We start from the raw sequence: 16,956 nt of genomic DNA on the forward strand, positions 1-16,956 counted from the left end.
TGAGAGAGGGGAAAGCCCAGAATGCAGAGCCCATGAGCAATGCAATTAAGGAGGCATCTGTGAAATGGCTTTGATCAGCAGTGTTTGGGTGCTTCTTACATGGATTATGCTGAGCTGATGATGTTTGGCATTAAACATGGGGATGGGAGCCATCCCGGATAACTTCAGCAGAGGCTGTATCTTTATACCCAGGTAGGGCTTTACCATTTGTATAATCAACACAATGCAGTCAGTACAACTCACAAGTTGAAGACTGGAGAAGCAACTGGTGTTTCTGGATGAAGATGCACATTTAAGGGGCTCAAAGTATAATCTTACCCAGGTAATTCCTTCACATTTGCATCACCTTTTAAATCTCAGATCTTTGGGAGTTTCAACAAAGGTTTGGGGTTTTTCCTGCTACTACTTTGAAAGTTATTATAGGGACAAGGAATCCTGCATTGAGAAGGTGTCTGTTTTCCCTACTCCTGCATAACTCCAAAGGCTCAAATGGTCCTGCTTAAACACATCCCATTGTCCCACAGAAGCAGATCAGTGAATGACCTTTGGATTGAAACCAAACAGCCCAGTAGGATAGTTCTGAGGTGAGGGATGAGAATGGATGGGCAGCTTGTTCACACCTCACCGGTCCCCAGGTAGCAGGTCTGGTAGGGAAAGGGAGATGTAGAAGTGTCATTATTAATTGTTATTTTATTATTAACTTATCATTAATTAGTTCTTCAATAAGAACCTTCATAGAAGTGACCGATTGGAAGGTGTGTGTTGAAGTTCACACCGGGTCCCATTCCAGGGAGCATTGCTCAGGCAAGTTGACAAGTGAAGCATCACTTCCACCACCCTCCAAAGGTGAAGATGTTCAGCTGGAGCTCTCTGTGATGGGTTTGCAGCTTAGAGCCAGAGAGGATTAGGGATTTTTTCCCTCTAATGCTTCTTATTAGCAGTTTGTTTCAAAGCTCATTAAAATGGATGCATTGGGAAAACACCCTTCTTAGAAATAACTGCATAATAACAAATAACAAATGCTATCGGTCCTTCAGTTACACAAGTAGGTTTTATAGTAACCTACAATATTCCTACTGCTGTTACTGATTCAGGTTTCACCTCTGGGGTTTAGCTTAGTCTCAGGTCTGCAGAGCCAAGGCCTGGTTTACCTGTGGTGTAAGTGATTTTATTTGGCAGCCTGTCAATACAATGTAGTGCATCTGGCTCCACAACATAGCGTGCAATTAGCAGTGGTAAATTATAGTGTGGCCATGGAAACGGGATGAACTAAACACCTTGTTCAGCAAGGCTGGGAAATCAGCTGTTATTAATCCCTGATCAATGCAGTGGTTGTTTAAATACATGCTCTTCCATTGAGAATATTGCTGTGATAATGAAAATTATGATTTAACAGCAATTAATTGCAGTGATAACATCTCTTAGTGCAGAGATTTAGTAATTGAAAGGCTTAAATGCATTCATCATAGATTTATTTGTTTTCCATTAATGCTTTTCTGTCATTAGGGTGAAATTAGATTTGCACATGAACCCAACCAAGGTTTGGGATTCCTTTCATCCATTCTTCTTTCTGATTGCAGGGAGTTTTTAAAGAAGCTTAGTCAAACACATCACAGCTTGGTCTTTTGTCTTCATGTAGTGTCTCAATGTGTGCCTCAGATGAAAGAGAAGATCCCACAGCTCTTTGAAATCCCTCAGTGGGATTCCATAGGAACATCTCAGTCTCCCCTGTTCTGGCAGGTTCAAGCCATTCCCCTTGTCCTGTTCCTACAGGCCCGTGTCCAAAGTCCCTCTCTGGGTTTCCTGGACTCCTTTAGGTTGGAAGAGGAGCTTATTTCATCCACTGACCTGCTCAAAGCAGGGTCAACTTCAGTCTTAGATGGGGTTTGTCCTGCTGAGGTCTGAGTACCCCTAAGGATGGAGATCCCACAGCCTTTGCATGATCTTGAGTCTGAACACCCTCATGGTAACTCCTTTCTTCTTGATAACCATCATCATTTCCCTTGCTTGGCTACACCCAGCCTTGCACCACCAGCAGGTCTCCTTCCTAGGGTGGTGCATTGCTGTCTTCAAGGTGAATGCTGAGTCTGGTGCCCATCCCTTCCTGAGTCATCTCTCTTTAACAGTCACAATTTCATATTCCCAAATACCTAGATAAGGAGGATCCCAGTCTGCTCACATAGTTGCACTGTAGAAAGACCAAGTGCTGTTCGTTTTGTGTGGGAACTGTTGTCTTACCTCAAGGGAGAAGAGGGAGGAGTGCTGAAAGGAAAAGAGAACAACAGAAACCATTAAAACAACAGAACCCTCCTCCTTCCTCCCCTCATTTTAGCTCCTATTGACAAGTGGAAATCCATTGTAAAGCCTCTTTGGGTTTGCTGAACAGGGAAAGAAATAAGATAGACCTTACGTAGTGAAGTACTGGTGTGTCCTTTGCATTGCCAAGCCTTGCTGTCCCCCTGCCTAACACTGTGGTTTGGGCAAGTATGGAGAATAACAGCACTGATTTCTGCCCCCCATATCCCTGGCACTTCCCTGCATTATGCTCAACGTGTTATTTAAAGGAAGCTGCAAAGACCCCACAAGGTTATGGGCACTTGGAATAGCACAGTGACCTCAGGGCTTCATTGTTGTTTGGTGGGAGTTCCATGGTCAGTGTCGTGGGACAGGCTCCTTTGCACAGAGTGATTTGTCTCTTACTCCAAGGGGAAAAATGGCATCAAGTGTAAACCACCGACACCAAATCAGCCACTTGTGCCCTTCTGTGCTAAAGGCTGAGAGCACTGAGGTGCTTCTCATGTTGTATTTCAAGGGGGATCCATTGGAACTCTACTGCAGGCTCATTAGGTGCTGAAGTTATTCCTTTATTCAACTGTAATCTCTGTTATTTTGCTGTAAAAATGGGTTTGTAGCATCTTGAGGGTCAGGTCTTGGTCCTCCTTTTTCTCACAATGAGCTTCAATAACATGAGCATTCCATTAAAGCAGGGCAGAGGATGGTGCTTGGAGCTGGAGCTGGGTGTGAGTGTTCCCAACAGCAGCACCCACGAGTGTTGAACCATTTCAGTCATGCACTGGAAAGGTCTCATCTCTGTAGCTGCTTTGCCTTGCACACAGCAGAGCAAGGAGTGAGTACCAGAGACAAGGCTCCATAGCTAATGCATATGGAGTGAGCTGTGTGAAGGGGTGTTTGCCATAGCAGAGAGCTGCTCTGGGTGCGGGTGTTTTCCTGATGTTAAACCAGAGATCATATAGCTGCCCCAGGGAGAGCTGAGTATGTGTTCCTTAAATCTGCTTAGATATGTCATCTTCATCTTCTGAATTCAATAGCAAAGTAGGCTGAGTTCTTCCACAGTGTAATCTGTTCAACCCAAGTGACTTTCTTGTTTCATTTGTTCTCTGTAGAAGACCTCACAGCAGCTTTATAGAGCCATAGAATAGTTTGGGTTGGAAAGGACCTGAAGATCATCCAGTTCCAACCCCACTGCCATGGGCAGGGACACCTCACACTAAACCATGGCACCCAAGGCTTCATCCAACCTGGCTTTGAACACTGCCAGGGATGGAGCATTCACAACCTCCCTGGGCAACCCATTCCAGTGCCTCAGCACCCTCACAGGAAAGAATTTCTTCCTTATATCCAGTTTAAACCTCTGCTGTTTCAGTCTGAACCCATCACCCCTTGTCCTGTCACTACAGTCCCTAATGAACAGTCCCTCCCCACCATCCCTGTATCCCCTTCAGACACTGGAAGCTGCTCTGAGGTCTCCATGCAGCTTCTCTTCTCCAGGCTGAACAGCCCCAATGTTCTCAGCCTGGCTCCATACAGGAGGTGCTGCAGCCCCTGAGCATCCTTGTGGCCTCCTCTGGACTTGCTCCAACAGTTCCATGTCCTTCTTATGCTGAGGACCCCAGAACTGCACACAATGCTCCAGGTGAATATCCAACTTTCTGCAGATAAATGCACTCATTCTTCTACCTGAACCCAAAGCAGGTTTGTTTTTGTGTTGCTGGCACCAAAATGCCACCAGCTCTGTGTAAAACCAAGGACAATGACAGGACCTGCCCTCCCACAGCCTGCAATGCTGTGGGACATTGTTCTGTGCATCATTTCATTGTGTGAGGGAGACACCAAAGAGAGAAAGCAGCAGAATTGCTTTGTCCATGTGCTGCTTTGTGAAGCTTTCCCTGTTTCCAGTGTTTTCAGCAGTGAAAGTCATCACATGCTGTACAGTTCAATGGAGAAGGGGAGATATTTAATGGGATTATGAAGCTGGCTGGTGCTTCCTATGGAAGCGAATGGGCTGCTGCTGAATGGGGAAAGCAGCAAGGGTCGTGCTCCTAATGAAAGCAGCAGCTGAACACAGCATGAGGAGGATCACCTTGTTGTTTGTCATCTTGCACATCCAGGTTCTTGCCTCAGTCATGCTGGAGCCTGTAACAGCTTTGGCTCAGTCTCACTGGTTTGGATGGAGTCACTCCAGTTTGTGCCATGCGATAACCATAACAAACACATCCATCAAACCAACCCATCAGCTGCAGCCATCCCTCTGTGCTGCCCTGCCTGCAAGGTGGAACTGGAAATGAAGGAGATGGTTTCAAAGCTCACCTGTTGTTCCTAAGCATTGGATCTGCCAATAAGATGTAAGTCTGACTTCCAGCAGGTTGCATTCTAGGCTGTTGCTTGCCTCTGGACCTGTGTCTGCTACATTAAGGTCCTTGTTTTCCTGTTTCATCACCCCCTGTTCTCAATCCTGACCCTTTACCTGCAGCTGGAGAAAAGCAGCATCTCCTGTTCAGTTTTACTGCCTTGCTGCTAAAGGGGAGGTAGTCATAGGACACCTGAAGGTTAAAAGGAATTACTTTTACTTCCTCTTCCTTACAGAGTCTTCTGTTCCTATAACAAAGGGTGGAGTTTATCGCACATATTCACGTGGTTTTCAGATAGAATCTTGTTTGATCACCACATTGAGGTCCCAGTAACTCAGCTGCCATCCTCTCAGCATCTTTCACAGTTGAAAAGCTTCCAAGCACAGCTGGACTTAGTGAAACTGTGGATATTACTGACTGTTTAACTCCATATCCCTGTACCTGGGAGAGAACATGGGGACTGGTGTTCAGTGGTGGCCTTGGTAGTGCTGGGGAAGGACTTGGTCTTAAAGCTCTTTTCCAACCTGGCTGATTCTATGATTCTATAACATCCTATAACACCATGAAAACCTGTGGTAATGGGAACGTTGTCTCACAAAAGGAAGCTCTGTTTGTCCTGCATGGTTATCCTAGGGTATGATGTGGGGAGCTGTGGATGTTGGGTGTAAGCAGCAGCCGTGTGCCAGCAGCAATGCACAGGGATCTCTAAGTCGGGGTGCTTAGCAGTGCCTTGGGTAAGGTGCTGGAGTTTGTTGCTATAGTGAAAAAACATTAATTCTGAGCTGGAAAGATGACTTTTAACATGGAAATCAAACTAAGATGTGAACCTGCAGGAGACAGAGCATTTGGAGCTAGGGATTGAACATCAGCCTTAATTTGTCTTGAGGTATTGCAGGATTCTGGGTGGGAGCATTGAGCTGCTGGAGGACAGGAGGTTCTGCAGAGGGATCTGGGCAGGCTGGATCCATGGGGTTGTGGCAAACTGCATGAGGCTCAACCAGGCTCTGTGCTGAGTCCTGCACTTGGGCCACAACAACCCCCTGGCAATGCTACAGGCTGGAAAGCTGCTATAGGAAAGGAGCTGGGGGTGCTGAGTGATGGAGCTGAGCGTGAGCAGCTCGTGCCCAGGCAGCCCCCAGCATCCTGGCCTGGATCAGCACCAGTGCGGCAGCAGGGCCAGGGCAGGGATTGTGCCCCTGTGCTGGGCACTGGGGAGGCTGCACCTGAATCCTGTGCTCAGTTCTGGGCCCTCACTGCAAGAGAGACCTTGAGGGGCTGGATGGGGCCAGAGAAGGGAATGGAGCTGGAGCAGGGACTGGAGCACAAGAGAGATGGGGAAGGGCTGAGGGACTTGGGGGTCTCAGTCTGGAGAAGAGGAGGCTCAGGGGGGACCTGATGGCTCTCTCCAAGTGCCTGCAGGAGGATGGAGCCAGGAGGGGCTGGGCTCTGCTCCCAAGGAACAAGGGATGGGACAAGAGGAACCGGCCTCAAGCTGCACCAGGGCAGGTTTAGATGGAGCTGAGGAACAATTCCTGCCCCACAGGGTGCTCAGGCATTGGAACAGGCTGCCCAGGGCAGGGCTGCAGGCACCGGCCCTGCAAGGGTTCACAGCCCGTGGAGACGAGGCCTCAGTGCCATGGGTTAGGGGTGGCCTTGGCAGGGCTGGGAATGGTTGGACTGGGTGAGCTTGAAGGGCTTTTCCAGCCTTATTGATTCTGTGATCCATGAACACTGCTGCTACTTCCAGTGAGCTGTGCACCGGCCAGACTGGGTAGGGAGGATTTCCATGCTCTGATGCTGCCCCACGTGCCGTGCACACACTGAGCACCAATCTCAGCCGCTCAGTGCTCTAATCCCTCTACCTCCTTCAGTATCCTTTCAGCTCCTTTGGGAGCAGCCCCTTTGCTGTTGATCCGATGGGTGCAGAGCTGCTGCACACTGAGAGTCCTTTTACCTGCACTGTGCTGGCAGCAGCCTGCACCAGACATACCATTGCCATTCCCTTTGGGAGGGAGTCAAGGTCACTTGTTGCCAATGTGGTCTGACCGGTATGAAGGGAGCAGGCTGGCTGCAAGCTCTGGTTAGAAAGCAGCTGCCCAGGGAACCTTTGCCACAGCAGCCGTTAGTGCTGTGATCATGAGGACACTTCCCTGCTCCAGTGGAAGGTGTTCCTGCACTTGGTACAGGGGAGGAACTGGATGGGCTTTAAGGTCCCTTCCAGCCAAGCTGGGAGCAGCTCCTGTATGGAGACAGGGTGAGAACATTGGGGCTGTTCAGCCTGGAGAAGAGAAGCTGTGTGGAGACCTCAGAGCAGCTTCCAGTGTCTGAAGGGGCTACAGGGATGCTGGGGAGGGACTGTTCATTAGGGACTGCAGTGATAGGACAAGGGGTGATGGGTTCAGACTGAAACAGGGGAAGTTTAGATTGGATATAAGGAAGAAATTCTTTACTGTGAGGGTGCTGAGGCACTGGAATGGGTTGCCCAGGGAAGCTGTGAATGCTCCATCCCTGGCAGTGTTCAAGACCAGGTTGGATGAAGCCTTGGGTGCCATGGTTTAGTGTGAGGTGTCCCTGCCCATGGCAGGGGGTTGGAACTGCCTGAGCTTAAGGTCCTTTCCAACCTTGACTATTCTATGATTCTATACGGGATCACAAAGGAGTCAAGAGGACCCATGTGTCTCTTACCCAGCTCCCGCAGTGTGCATTCCCAGGGCAGTTATTAAGGCTAATCTGCTGTCACACTGTCACAGCCGGGGTAGCGGAGGTGGGACAGGGGATGGATGGATGGATGGATGGATGGATGGATGCTGTGTGTCAGCCCTTCCTTCTGCCCACACTGGGGACGCAGGTACTGACCCTCCTGTCTGTCAGTAAGTCACCTGCCCTTAGGTCAGTTATTTCCTCCTCAGCACTGCAGGAAGCATCCCCTCTCCCCAAGCAAGGGTCCCAGTGCCTGCAGGTGATCCCATCCAGCACCACTTTGTGCTCATCTCAGTGCACAAGCTCTGGCTTATGTACCACACTCCTCAACAAAGCCAGTCCTCCATGTGCCACAACCCCAGTGCCTTCCAAGGCTCCGCATTCCAGGCCTGTTGGAGGGGGGGTTTCCGCAGAGAGGAAATTTCCTTCCCACTGTTGCCTCAAGATAAGTCGGATGCTCCATTATCGATCCCACTGCTTCCGTTCCCTGCTGGGCATGTTTTGCATGGGGTGCATTGCTCTTTCCCCTTGGGAAGCTGATGTTTTCACTTGGCGCTCCACCCTTACCCTCTGCTTGCAGTTTATCTTCACCATCTAAACCTGTGTTTGAGAGGAGGAAGGACATTTGTCACAGCGATCACAGGAGAGCCAGAAATAGCACTATGGGCCTCTCGCTGATGTTAAATCCCTGGTGTCATCGCTCATGGATGCACCTGGCCCTCAGAGTGTGGGTTTTTACACAGCACTGCATGTAAAAGAGTCACAGTTGTGTTCTGTGCTTAGCCAGATGGTAAGTACCATGTTTCTGTATGTATGTGTCTTCTGAAACATAGAGTCACAGAATGGTTTGGGTTGGAAAGGACCTTAAGGTCATCCAGTTCCAACCCCCCTGCCATGGGCAGGGACACCTCACACTAAACCATGGCACACAAGGCTTCATCCAACCTGGCCTTGAACACTGCCAGGGATGGAGCATTCACAACCTCCCTGGGCAACCCATTCCAGTGCCTCAGCATCCTCACAGGAAAGAACTTCTTCCTTATATCCAATCTAAACCTCTGCTGTTTCAGTCTGAACCCATCACCCCTTGTCCTATCTCTACAGTCCCTAATGAACAGTCCCTCCCCAGCATCCCTGTAGCCCCTTCAGACACTGGAAGCTGCTCTGAGGTCTCCATGCAGCTTCTCTTCTCCAGGCTGAACAGCCCCAATGTTCTCAGCCTGGCTCCATACAGGAGGTGCTGCAGCCCCTGAGCATCCTCATGGCCTCCTCTGGACTTGTTCCAACAGTTCCATGTCCTTTTCATGTTGAGGACACCAGAACTGCACACAATGCTCCAGGTGAGGTCTCACGACAGCAAAAGTTCATTGGTTTTAATCCTATACTTGTTTTAACCTGAAACACCAGAGCTTGAAAAATAGAGTTTATCAGTTTGAAAGGGCTGATAAAAGCATTGCAAAAACCTGCAGTCGTTGTGAAACACTGTGTAGAAATGCTCAGGAGAGGTTTTAACATGAGCAACCCCAGTCACACTGCTTTCCAAATGGGCTTGGTTTGTGTTCCCACGTTGTGGGAGCAACACAGGAATGAAGCAAGGTGGGGATAGGAATGGCTGTGCCTTACCTGAGATCCCCTGGAGCACAGCATCCAGCTCTGGGTCATGGAGCTGATGGAGCGAGGCTGGAGCAGCTCTGCTCTGGAGCCAGGCTGAGAGAGCTGGGCTGGGGCAGCCTGGACAAGAGAAGGGGAGAGCTGAGAGCAGCTCCAGTGCCTAAAGGGGCTGCAGGAAAGCTGGAGAGGGGCTTGGGACAAGGGATGTAGGGACAGACCAAGGGGAATGGCTTGAACCTGCCAGAACAGGGGAGACTGAGCTGAGCTCTGAGGCAGAAGCTGTTCCCTGGGAGGGTGCTGAGGCGCTGGCACAGGGTGCCCAGAGAAGCTGTGGCTGCCCCATCCCTGGCAGTGCTCAAGGCCAGGTTGGACACAGGGGTTGGAGCAGCTGCTCCAGTGGAAGGGGTCCCTGCCCGTGGCAGGGGTTGGAGCTGGAGGAGCTTTAAGCTCCCTTCAACACAAACCAGGCTGGGGTTCTCCCTCCTCTTGTGCCTGTCCCCAGTAGTGTCAATGGGGCATCAGAGCTGCTTTCTGCCCCTCTGAGTGAGGACGATCCAGGAGCCTTCCTGGGTGTGTGAAACCACAGCAGCTGTGCTTGGTGATGCTCCTGCTGTGTCTCTGTGGTGTGTGAGCAGGGCGAGGCGGCTGCTGCAGAGGATGGGTGGGGAGCAGGTGAGAGCAGCAGAGACCAGAACGGAGCCAGGAAAACCACCCTGAGCCCTTGAACCTCTGCCTGTAAACAGGAAATCGAGGGCACAGAGAGTGAGAGGGGAAGGCAGGAGGGGAGAGGCAGCACCTGCACTGAACCAGGCTCAAGCACACGTGTGTGACAGCACCTAGCAACAGGGACTGAAGCACTGAGAGCCTCCAGCTGGATGGGAGATGGTCCCCACTGCTCCCTCCCTGGTAATCCAGTGTGCGTAAGGATGCTGAGGCAGCACAGAAGTCACTGGGACTCTGTCAGGGTTTGTTCCCTGAGTCCCACTGCTTTCAGAACACATTATCATGTGTTCTTTTAGGGCCTCTCTAGGGCACCCTTTTTGGGTAGGTGTCCCCTGGCCTCAGAGGGACCCATCTCCCCCCTCCTGAAAGAGCTGCCTGGGATGATCCCTGTTGACATCCTTTGACTTGCTTTCAACCACAGTGGATCCTATGCTGGTGTTGGGTAACACAAGGGCACCAACGTTTTCACACCCTGGCTTGGCACCCTGCTGTACTTCCCACATCATATCTTCAATCTGTTCAGAATTAGTCCCTAGCCCTTCATCTTCCTTCACTAAGACCACATGGACATGCTTTACCCACCCTGTTTTGGGTCCAGCTCAAGCTGGTGAAGGGAGATGTGGTAGTTCCTGTTGGAATTCTCTTTGAAAAGCACCAACTGCTGCAAAGTTTTCCTTCTGTGACCCATTTCAAGACAATATTTTCCCTCAAAAGCATGGATTAGCAGACAGGCAGAGGCAGCATTCCCAGGAACTTGCTAGAAATAGTTCAGAAGATATATATTTAAGGTCAGTAGACTATATTTAAATCATTCCTTGGATGGACAACTATTACTACAAGTCAGATGCGTTGGGTTTTCTCTTCTTGGATCCAAGATGGAACAGGCTGTGTTGTTACACCACTGGTATGAATTGCAGCGTGGGACTGAGATGCTGCAGCTCTCGACTGCAAAGATAATGGTTGTGTTTCTGGTGTTTCTGATGCAACAAGCTTTGGGCTTTCCAACCAGCTGCTTGCTGTGCTCACAGTGCTGCCTGTTACTTGTGACTGTCATTCTTACATTATTCCCTTGTGGTTATTGCTGACTTCCTGCTTGCTTCCTATGTCACAGCAGTCCCCTGCTCCGGAGGCAGGGCCAACAGGAATAACACAGCTCGTGGAAGCACATTGCTCTTTTATCACAAACCTTTTCTATCTTTCCAAGCCCTATTTATGCATTTCACACCTTATAGGTATGTAAAAGCTGTTACAAACAAGGCAGCTTCCGTGCGTTAGGTTTGGCCGTGTGTTAGCACGTGGGTAGCAAGAGTATATTCAGAAGTGCATGGGAGGAACTGAAATCTTAGGGTGGGGTTTGTGCAACTGGGCAAACTGCCACTGAACGCTGGTCTGCTCTTCCTCCTCCTCACCCCCTTTACTGGCTCATTTCTGACTGTCTTTCACTTGTTTCTCAACCTTCAGTCCTCTGCAGCTTCATTGCCATTCCTTGCCCACGTTTGAGTCAGTCCAGGTGTGAGCACCTGTGTGTTGGCACATTTGGTCTGCAGTAGTTCCCAGCTCAGGGAAATGACTTTCGCTAACGCAGCAAGGCTCCATCCCAAGCCCTTGCCTGAAGGATTTAACCACACAGATGGATAACGCTTTCTGCCCAAGAGATCTTGGCTTGGCAAATCACTGCTTGGAGATTTCCATACTGATGTGGACCTTAGTGGGGCTGTGCATTGGTGGAGCTCTTGTAGCCAGTGTCCTCTTGTGTATACAGGTGTGAAAGACTGGGAAGGTGAAAAGAACCCATTTGTCTATGGCTTTAAATAATGCAGGTCTACTTGAAACATGCAGTTATGGAGAAGTTCATCTTGACATAGTGTAAATACAGTTACCAGTGCTGCATCTACACATAAATATTGGAGTAAGGGGGAAAAGCAGATGGGAAGCTTTGCTCTCTGCTCCCTTTTGGGTCTGTTTTAATCTGAGGTGACTTGTGGTGACTTCAAGGGATCTGCTGTGGATCTGTGTGTGTAGCCAAGGGCAGAAGCTGGCCTGTTCTTCCAGCGGTGGACAGTTTGCTTGGTCTAAACAGGTTTTTACAGTGTAGCTCTACAATAGACCTCCTTACACCTAGAGAAAGCTGCTTATCTGAGCAGTAAGTCAGTCTGCAATCTGCACTTCAGATGTATTCCATGGAACTCCCACTGACATTAGAAAATGTCATGAAATGGGAAGAAAGGTGGAATTTCAGTGAGAAGTTCCAATTACTTCAATGGTTCTGCTCAGACAAGCCATACCTTTAGTATAACCATGTCTGAGCATCACATTTTCACATAGGTACATGAAGGGTGCTTCATTTTGAGTGACTCTGTGTTGTTTTCCTACCAGATGAACGTGAGGCAGTTCAGAAGAAGACTTTCACCAAGTGGGTGAATTCCCACTTGGCCCGTGTATCATGCAGGATTACAGACCTGTACACCGACCTTCGGGATGGAAGGATGCTCATCAAGCTGCTGGAAGTTCTCTCGGGGGAGAGACTTGTAAGTGTTTATTCATGTTCATTGTGGGGTTTGGTTCTGGTTTTGGGTGGGTTTTGGTGAAGCCTTGGCTCAACTGAACTGCAGCAGAACTGAGTATTGAGGGTTCAAAAGAAGTCTGTTGCTTCAGCTGGATCCAGACACCATTGAAGTATCACCCTATTGGTTTCAGTAGGAATCAAAGGAATTGTAGACTCACAGTGGTTTGGGTTGGAAGGGACCTTAAAGCTCCTCCAGCTCCAATGGCAGGGACACCTTCCACTGGAGCAGCTGCTCCAAGCCCCTGTGTCCAACCTGGCCTTGAGCACTGCCAGGGAAGGAAGGAATGAGTTCTCTGTGTGTGTTAGCTGCACCCATCTGCTCAGCAGTGCTCCTGGGTTACTCATTGTGCTAGGGTAGGTAAGGCTGGTTAGGGACTGTCTAAAATGAACTTAAATAAATGGTTCCAATTCTGTCTTTGGGTGTGCTAAGAGAGCCCCTGATACCTGCACCAGGGGGTGATGAGTAAGAAAATGCCTGTAGTGAAAAATGCTGCTGCATGACAGGAAACCTGGGGTTCAAGAGCAGAACTGAGTATCAGCAAACAGGTACCAGCTTTTCCTTCAGCTCCTTAAACGATGGCTCTGCTCTTAGCTACCTAATTTACAGCAATCTTTTCAAAGATAGACGGGTCTTTAGCTAAGACCCAAGGCTACATGAGGATGCGCCTGTGTAATCGCTTGTCATCAAGCCTTCCTATTAATGGGAGCTCCATGGCTTAAGACTCTGGTTAATGAATTGAGCATATGGCCCACAGCATGTGTGTGTACAGTGAGGCAAGAGAGGAAGCTTTCTGAATGCAGCTGGGAGGGTAAGGAAGCTCTGACGTGTGTAGAAAGCAGTACCCCATGTTCCTGAAGGCATTCTGTGGATGGAGGTATCTAATAACCTCAATGTTTGTCAGTTCCAGTTTGCTCAAAACCTGTTTCTCTCTGCCAAAGCCTTTATTTCAATGAGCTGGAGGAGCTTCAAGGTCCCTTCCAACCCAAACCAGGCTTGGTTCTATGAATAAGCAAGACCAACGTGCCCCATTAGAGGCATGTTTGCTGTCTGAATCCTCAACCTCTGTTTGAAACCTCCCATCTGCCTGCCAAGGCCAGGCTCTCAGTGTCAACCAGCGGTGAAGCTCAGGCAGCCCCATGACTCTCTGTGTTTCAATGCTATCTTTCTCTCCAGGATCTGAGCATGCAAACAGGGCTTACGCAGCCCTTGGGGTGGGGAGAATGCTGGGTCTTGCATCATGGTTTGGGTATGGTGCTGGCAGCTGCCTGCACCACCACAAATTCCTTGTGTAGCTTCCTTATCTCAGGATGGAGGACAGCAGTCTCTGTTTGAACAGTGCATTCCACCACACCTTCCTCTGCAAACACAACCATAGATAACACAACGCACTAAACCTTGAGACTGTTCCACACAGCAGAACTATTAGAGGAGGATTGGCACGTAGCATTCACCTGCTGATGCTCTCCAGCCTTCTGGAATTCAGTGTAGCTGGTACTGGTGAGGCTCTGACATCTCCATGGCACCCAAGCAGAGCTCGAAAGGCAGGATCTTGGACACGGAACATCAAATGGTTAGCAAGCAACAAACAAATGCAGGAAGCAGCCTGCATAACTGTTTTAATGTGGTGTGTTACTGGTGCAGTAGAACAAACAGGAATTGTTTTCTCTCTTTTGAAACTGGGATTCAGAGTGAAGCTGGAGCCATATTCCTGTGGAGCAAAGTCTGGGATCGGGGCTAGTAACCAGGCAGCAGAGCTGCTCTTTGCCCTTTGCAGGACCTCCAGCTTCATTTGCACAAACCCCACGTTCCTCAAAAGCTGGTGTGATTTTTGGTGATGAAAACCCAAAACCTTTGAATATCTGCTGGAGAAACCCGGAATGAGAGCATCCAGCAGGGGCAACATCTGCATCTTCCTGTCCTTGCTCAGCTTGAGTCCTGATCCCAGCCTTTCGTCCAGACCTTGCTACACAAGAGCATTTGGAAGGAAACGGATAGCATGGGGTAGTCTCCCTAAGCAGAGTGGGAAAGGATCCAGCCAGGATGCAGAGTCAGTTGTGATTTTGTTTGCACAAGTTGTTACCCAGCTTGTCCCAGAACAGCTCAGAACTGTTTTCAGCAGCAGATTAAGCCTTTAGCTCAGTTTCTTCCATAGCTAAATAAAGGATTAGTGAATTCCTAACAATTCCTGGACGCTCAAAGGTCGAACGGTTCAAGCCCATTCTCTGCAGTGAGTTTTCTGTTGGAAAAGGGAAGCTTTTGGATGTAAGACAGATTTTTCTCTGGTTGATGCCTGGATCTGTGTTAGCCTGAATATGTATATGTATATATACAATATATATATTCATATATATGTAACTGTGAGGGTTTGCTCATTGTGAGGCTGTGCAGGACAGCGTGGCAGCCACAGCCACACCTTGGGTGCTCCTTCCTCATTTTGCTGCAAGGCAGTGGGTTAAACTGGGGGAACACACACAAAAATGGAGCCTTTGGTCTTCTCGGGGTCCCTCACATTACTTTGGCCAGTCATAGAATCCCAGCCTGGTTTGGGTTGAAGGGACCTTAAAGCCCATCCAGTCCCAACCCCTGCCACGGGCAGGGACATCTTCCATAGAGCAGCTTGCTCCAAACCCCTGTGTCTAACCTGGCCTTGGGATGAGTTTCTGCCCATAGCAATGGGTCTCCAGTTGGTTTTGACCAAACACATAACCTCACTCTTGCTCCCACTCACACCATGGTGTGTACATGGAATCTGTGCCTCTCCAGAGGGACTTTTAAACCCCAACTCCTGGAAACTCTTGCCCTTGCTGGGATTTGCAGGTTGACTTTGTCTGCATCATTATCCAGCCCTGGGAGGAGAACTGAGCTCCCTGAAGTGAAACCTATGACCTCTGGGGTTTGTGTGTCCTGAGGGCATCCTTCTAGCAAGCATCTCACCTCTAGCACTCACCCTTCCACAGGCTGCTGTTTGCAGGGACCATGACACGGCTCTGCCTCAACTCTTCCCCTTGGACACAGTCAGGATTCTGCCTGAGCTATTTCCATGGGCAGCTGATTGCATTGACTGCCGAAAACAAGGAAGTTAGGTCAGACAGTGGTTGGATGAATGCCTCTGGTGAGGTCTCGGTGTGCACTGAACAGGCTGTTCAGCTGCAATCCTTGTCTGCAGGGCAAAGCAACTTTAACTTCATGTGGTTTTACAGCAGACTCTATACAATATATATATTCATATATATAATATAGATTAATATATATTCACAGCTTTTTACACTGGACATTCATAAAGCTGTGCTATGTTGCTGTGGCTGATTGTTTTATTATGGTTTTTACTTTCTTTTCCTATGAAGAAATGCTTTGGAATAAATCTCTGCTATTTTCACACGATTTATCCCACTTCAGCTGACAAAGAACCAGTGACATTTGTTTTGTGAGGAGTTTTACAGCCCAGATCTGAGCTTCCCTTTTGACAAGCACATGTCTGCATTCACAGATACTCTGGAGCGTTCATTACCAATTCCCTTTGCTGCCTGCCTCCACCAGTTATCAGCTTGCAGAATCTCTTTAAGTGTGGGAGAACGTGTACTGGAGGCAGAAAAAGCATCTTAGGAAACTATAGCAGGTGTGGCATGAACCTTACAGAATCATTCCTCTTCCTGCTAGGGAATGAGTACAAGAGAGAGGAAAAATGAAGGAAGCAAGCAGGGAAAACCCTTTGAAAGGCAAATGAAATGGGCTCCTGGTGTGTGTGGCTCAGGTCTGGGATACTGGCATTTCCCCCATGGGTTTGACATGTGCTGCCATTATCCTTGTGTGAGTGCATCATAAGATGCAAGGAATGGTTTTGCCCATTGAGTTTGAGGAACAGATGCACGTGGTATTGCTGGCTGGGAGAGGATGGGTGGTGATGGTGACCCACCTGCCTGGACTCAAGAGTTACCAAGCACTTTTGGGTTTTCCCTTCCACCTACATTAATACATGTTTTTCTTCTCCCTTTTATCTTCTAGCCTAAACCAACTAAAGGAAGGATGCGCATCCATTGCCTGGAGAATGTTGATAAAGCCCTCCAGTTCCTGAAAGAGCAAAGAGTGCACTTAGAAAACATGGGATCCCATGATATTGTGGATGGGAATCACAGGCTGACGCTTGGCCTTATTTGGACTATTATCCTGAGATTCCAGGTAAATGCCATAGAGTCATAGGGTGGTTTTGGTTGGAAAGGACCTCAAGATCATCCAGTTCCTACCCCCTGCCATGGGCAGGGACACCTTCCACCAGACCAGATTGTTCCAAGCCCCATCCAGCCTGGCCTTGAACACTGCCAGGGATGGAGTGTATGTATGCATACACAGATGGACACACATTTGAGCTTTCCATGGTTGGTTATAATGTGTTTCATTGGGCTTTTGAAGAGCAGAGTGCTCCCAGGCCCTCCACAGCTATCTCACCTAAATCTAATCCTTATGACCAAGTTGGTCTTCATGATGCTGTCGATCTGCTGTGGCATCCAATGTGTGGAGTCATATGAGTTTACTTGTAACTTACTCATCAATATGAACCTCTCATAGACATCTACATCCTTGTGGACCTTGGAGGCAGTGCTGCCCTCAGCTGCTTTCACCTCAGTGGTGAGCACCAGTAACTGGCTGAATTGGCACTGAAGTGGATTAGGGATGCCCACAGGGGTTGGTTTAGTGTCCCAGCTAAAGGC

General features: G+C 49.0%; 1 protein-coding gene across 2 annotated transcripts in view; it reads left to right on the forward strand.

Moving 5' to 3' along the window:
• Positions 1-16,956, forward strand: part of SPTBN1 (spectrin beta, non-erythrocytic 1) — a 92,722-nt gene that overhangs the window by 27,729 nt on the left and 48,037 nt on the right. For both annotated transcript variants that reach the window (XM_005144018.3, XM_005144019.4), the window contains exons 2-3: positions 12,060-12,211; positions 16,253-16,426. In XM_005144018.3, the coding sequence (XP_005144075.1) occupies positions 12,060-12,211; positions 16,253-16,426 (326 nt within the window). The remainder of the gene's footprint in view (positions 1-12,059; positions 12,212-16,252; positions 16,427-16,956) is intronic.

The sequence above is a fragment of the Melopsittacus undulatus genome, chromosome 3 (genome assembly GCF_012275295.1).
Source record: "Melopsittacus undulatus isolate bMelUnd1 chromosome 3, bMelUnd1.mat.Z, whole genome shotgun sequence".
Classification (NCBI taxonomy): Eukaryota; Metazoa; Chordata; class Aves; order Psittaciformes; family Psittaculidae; genus Melopsittacus; species Melopsittacus undulatus.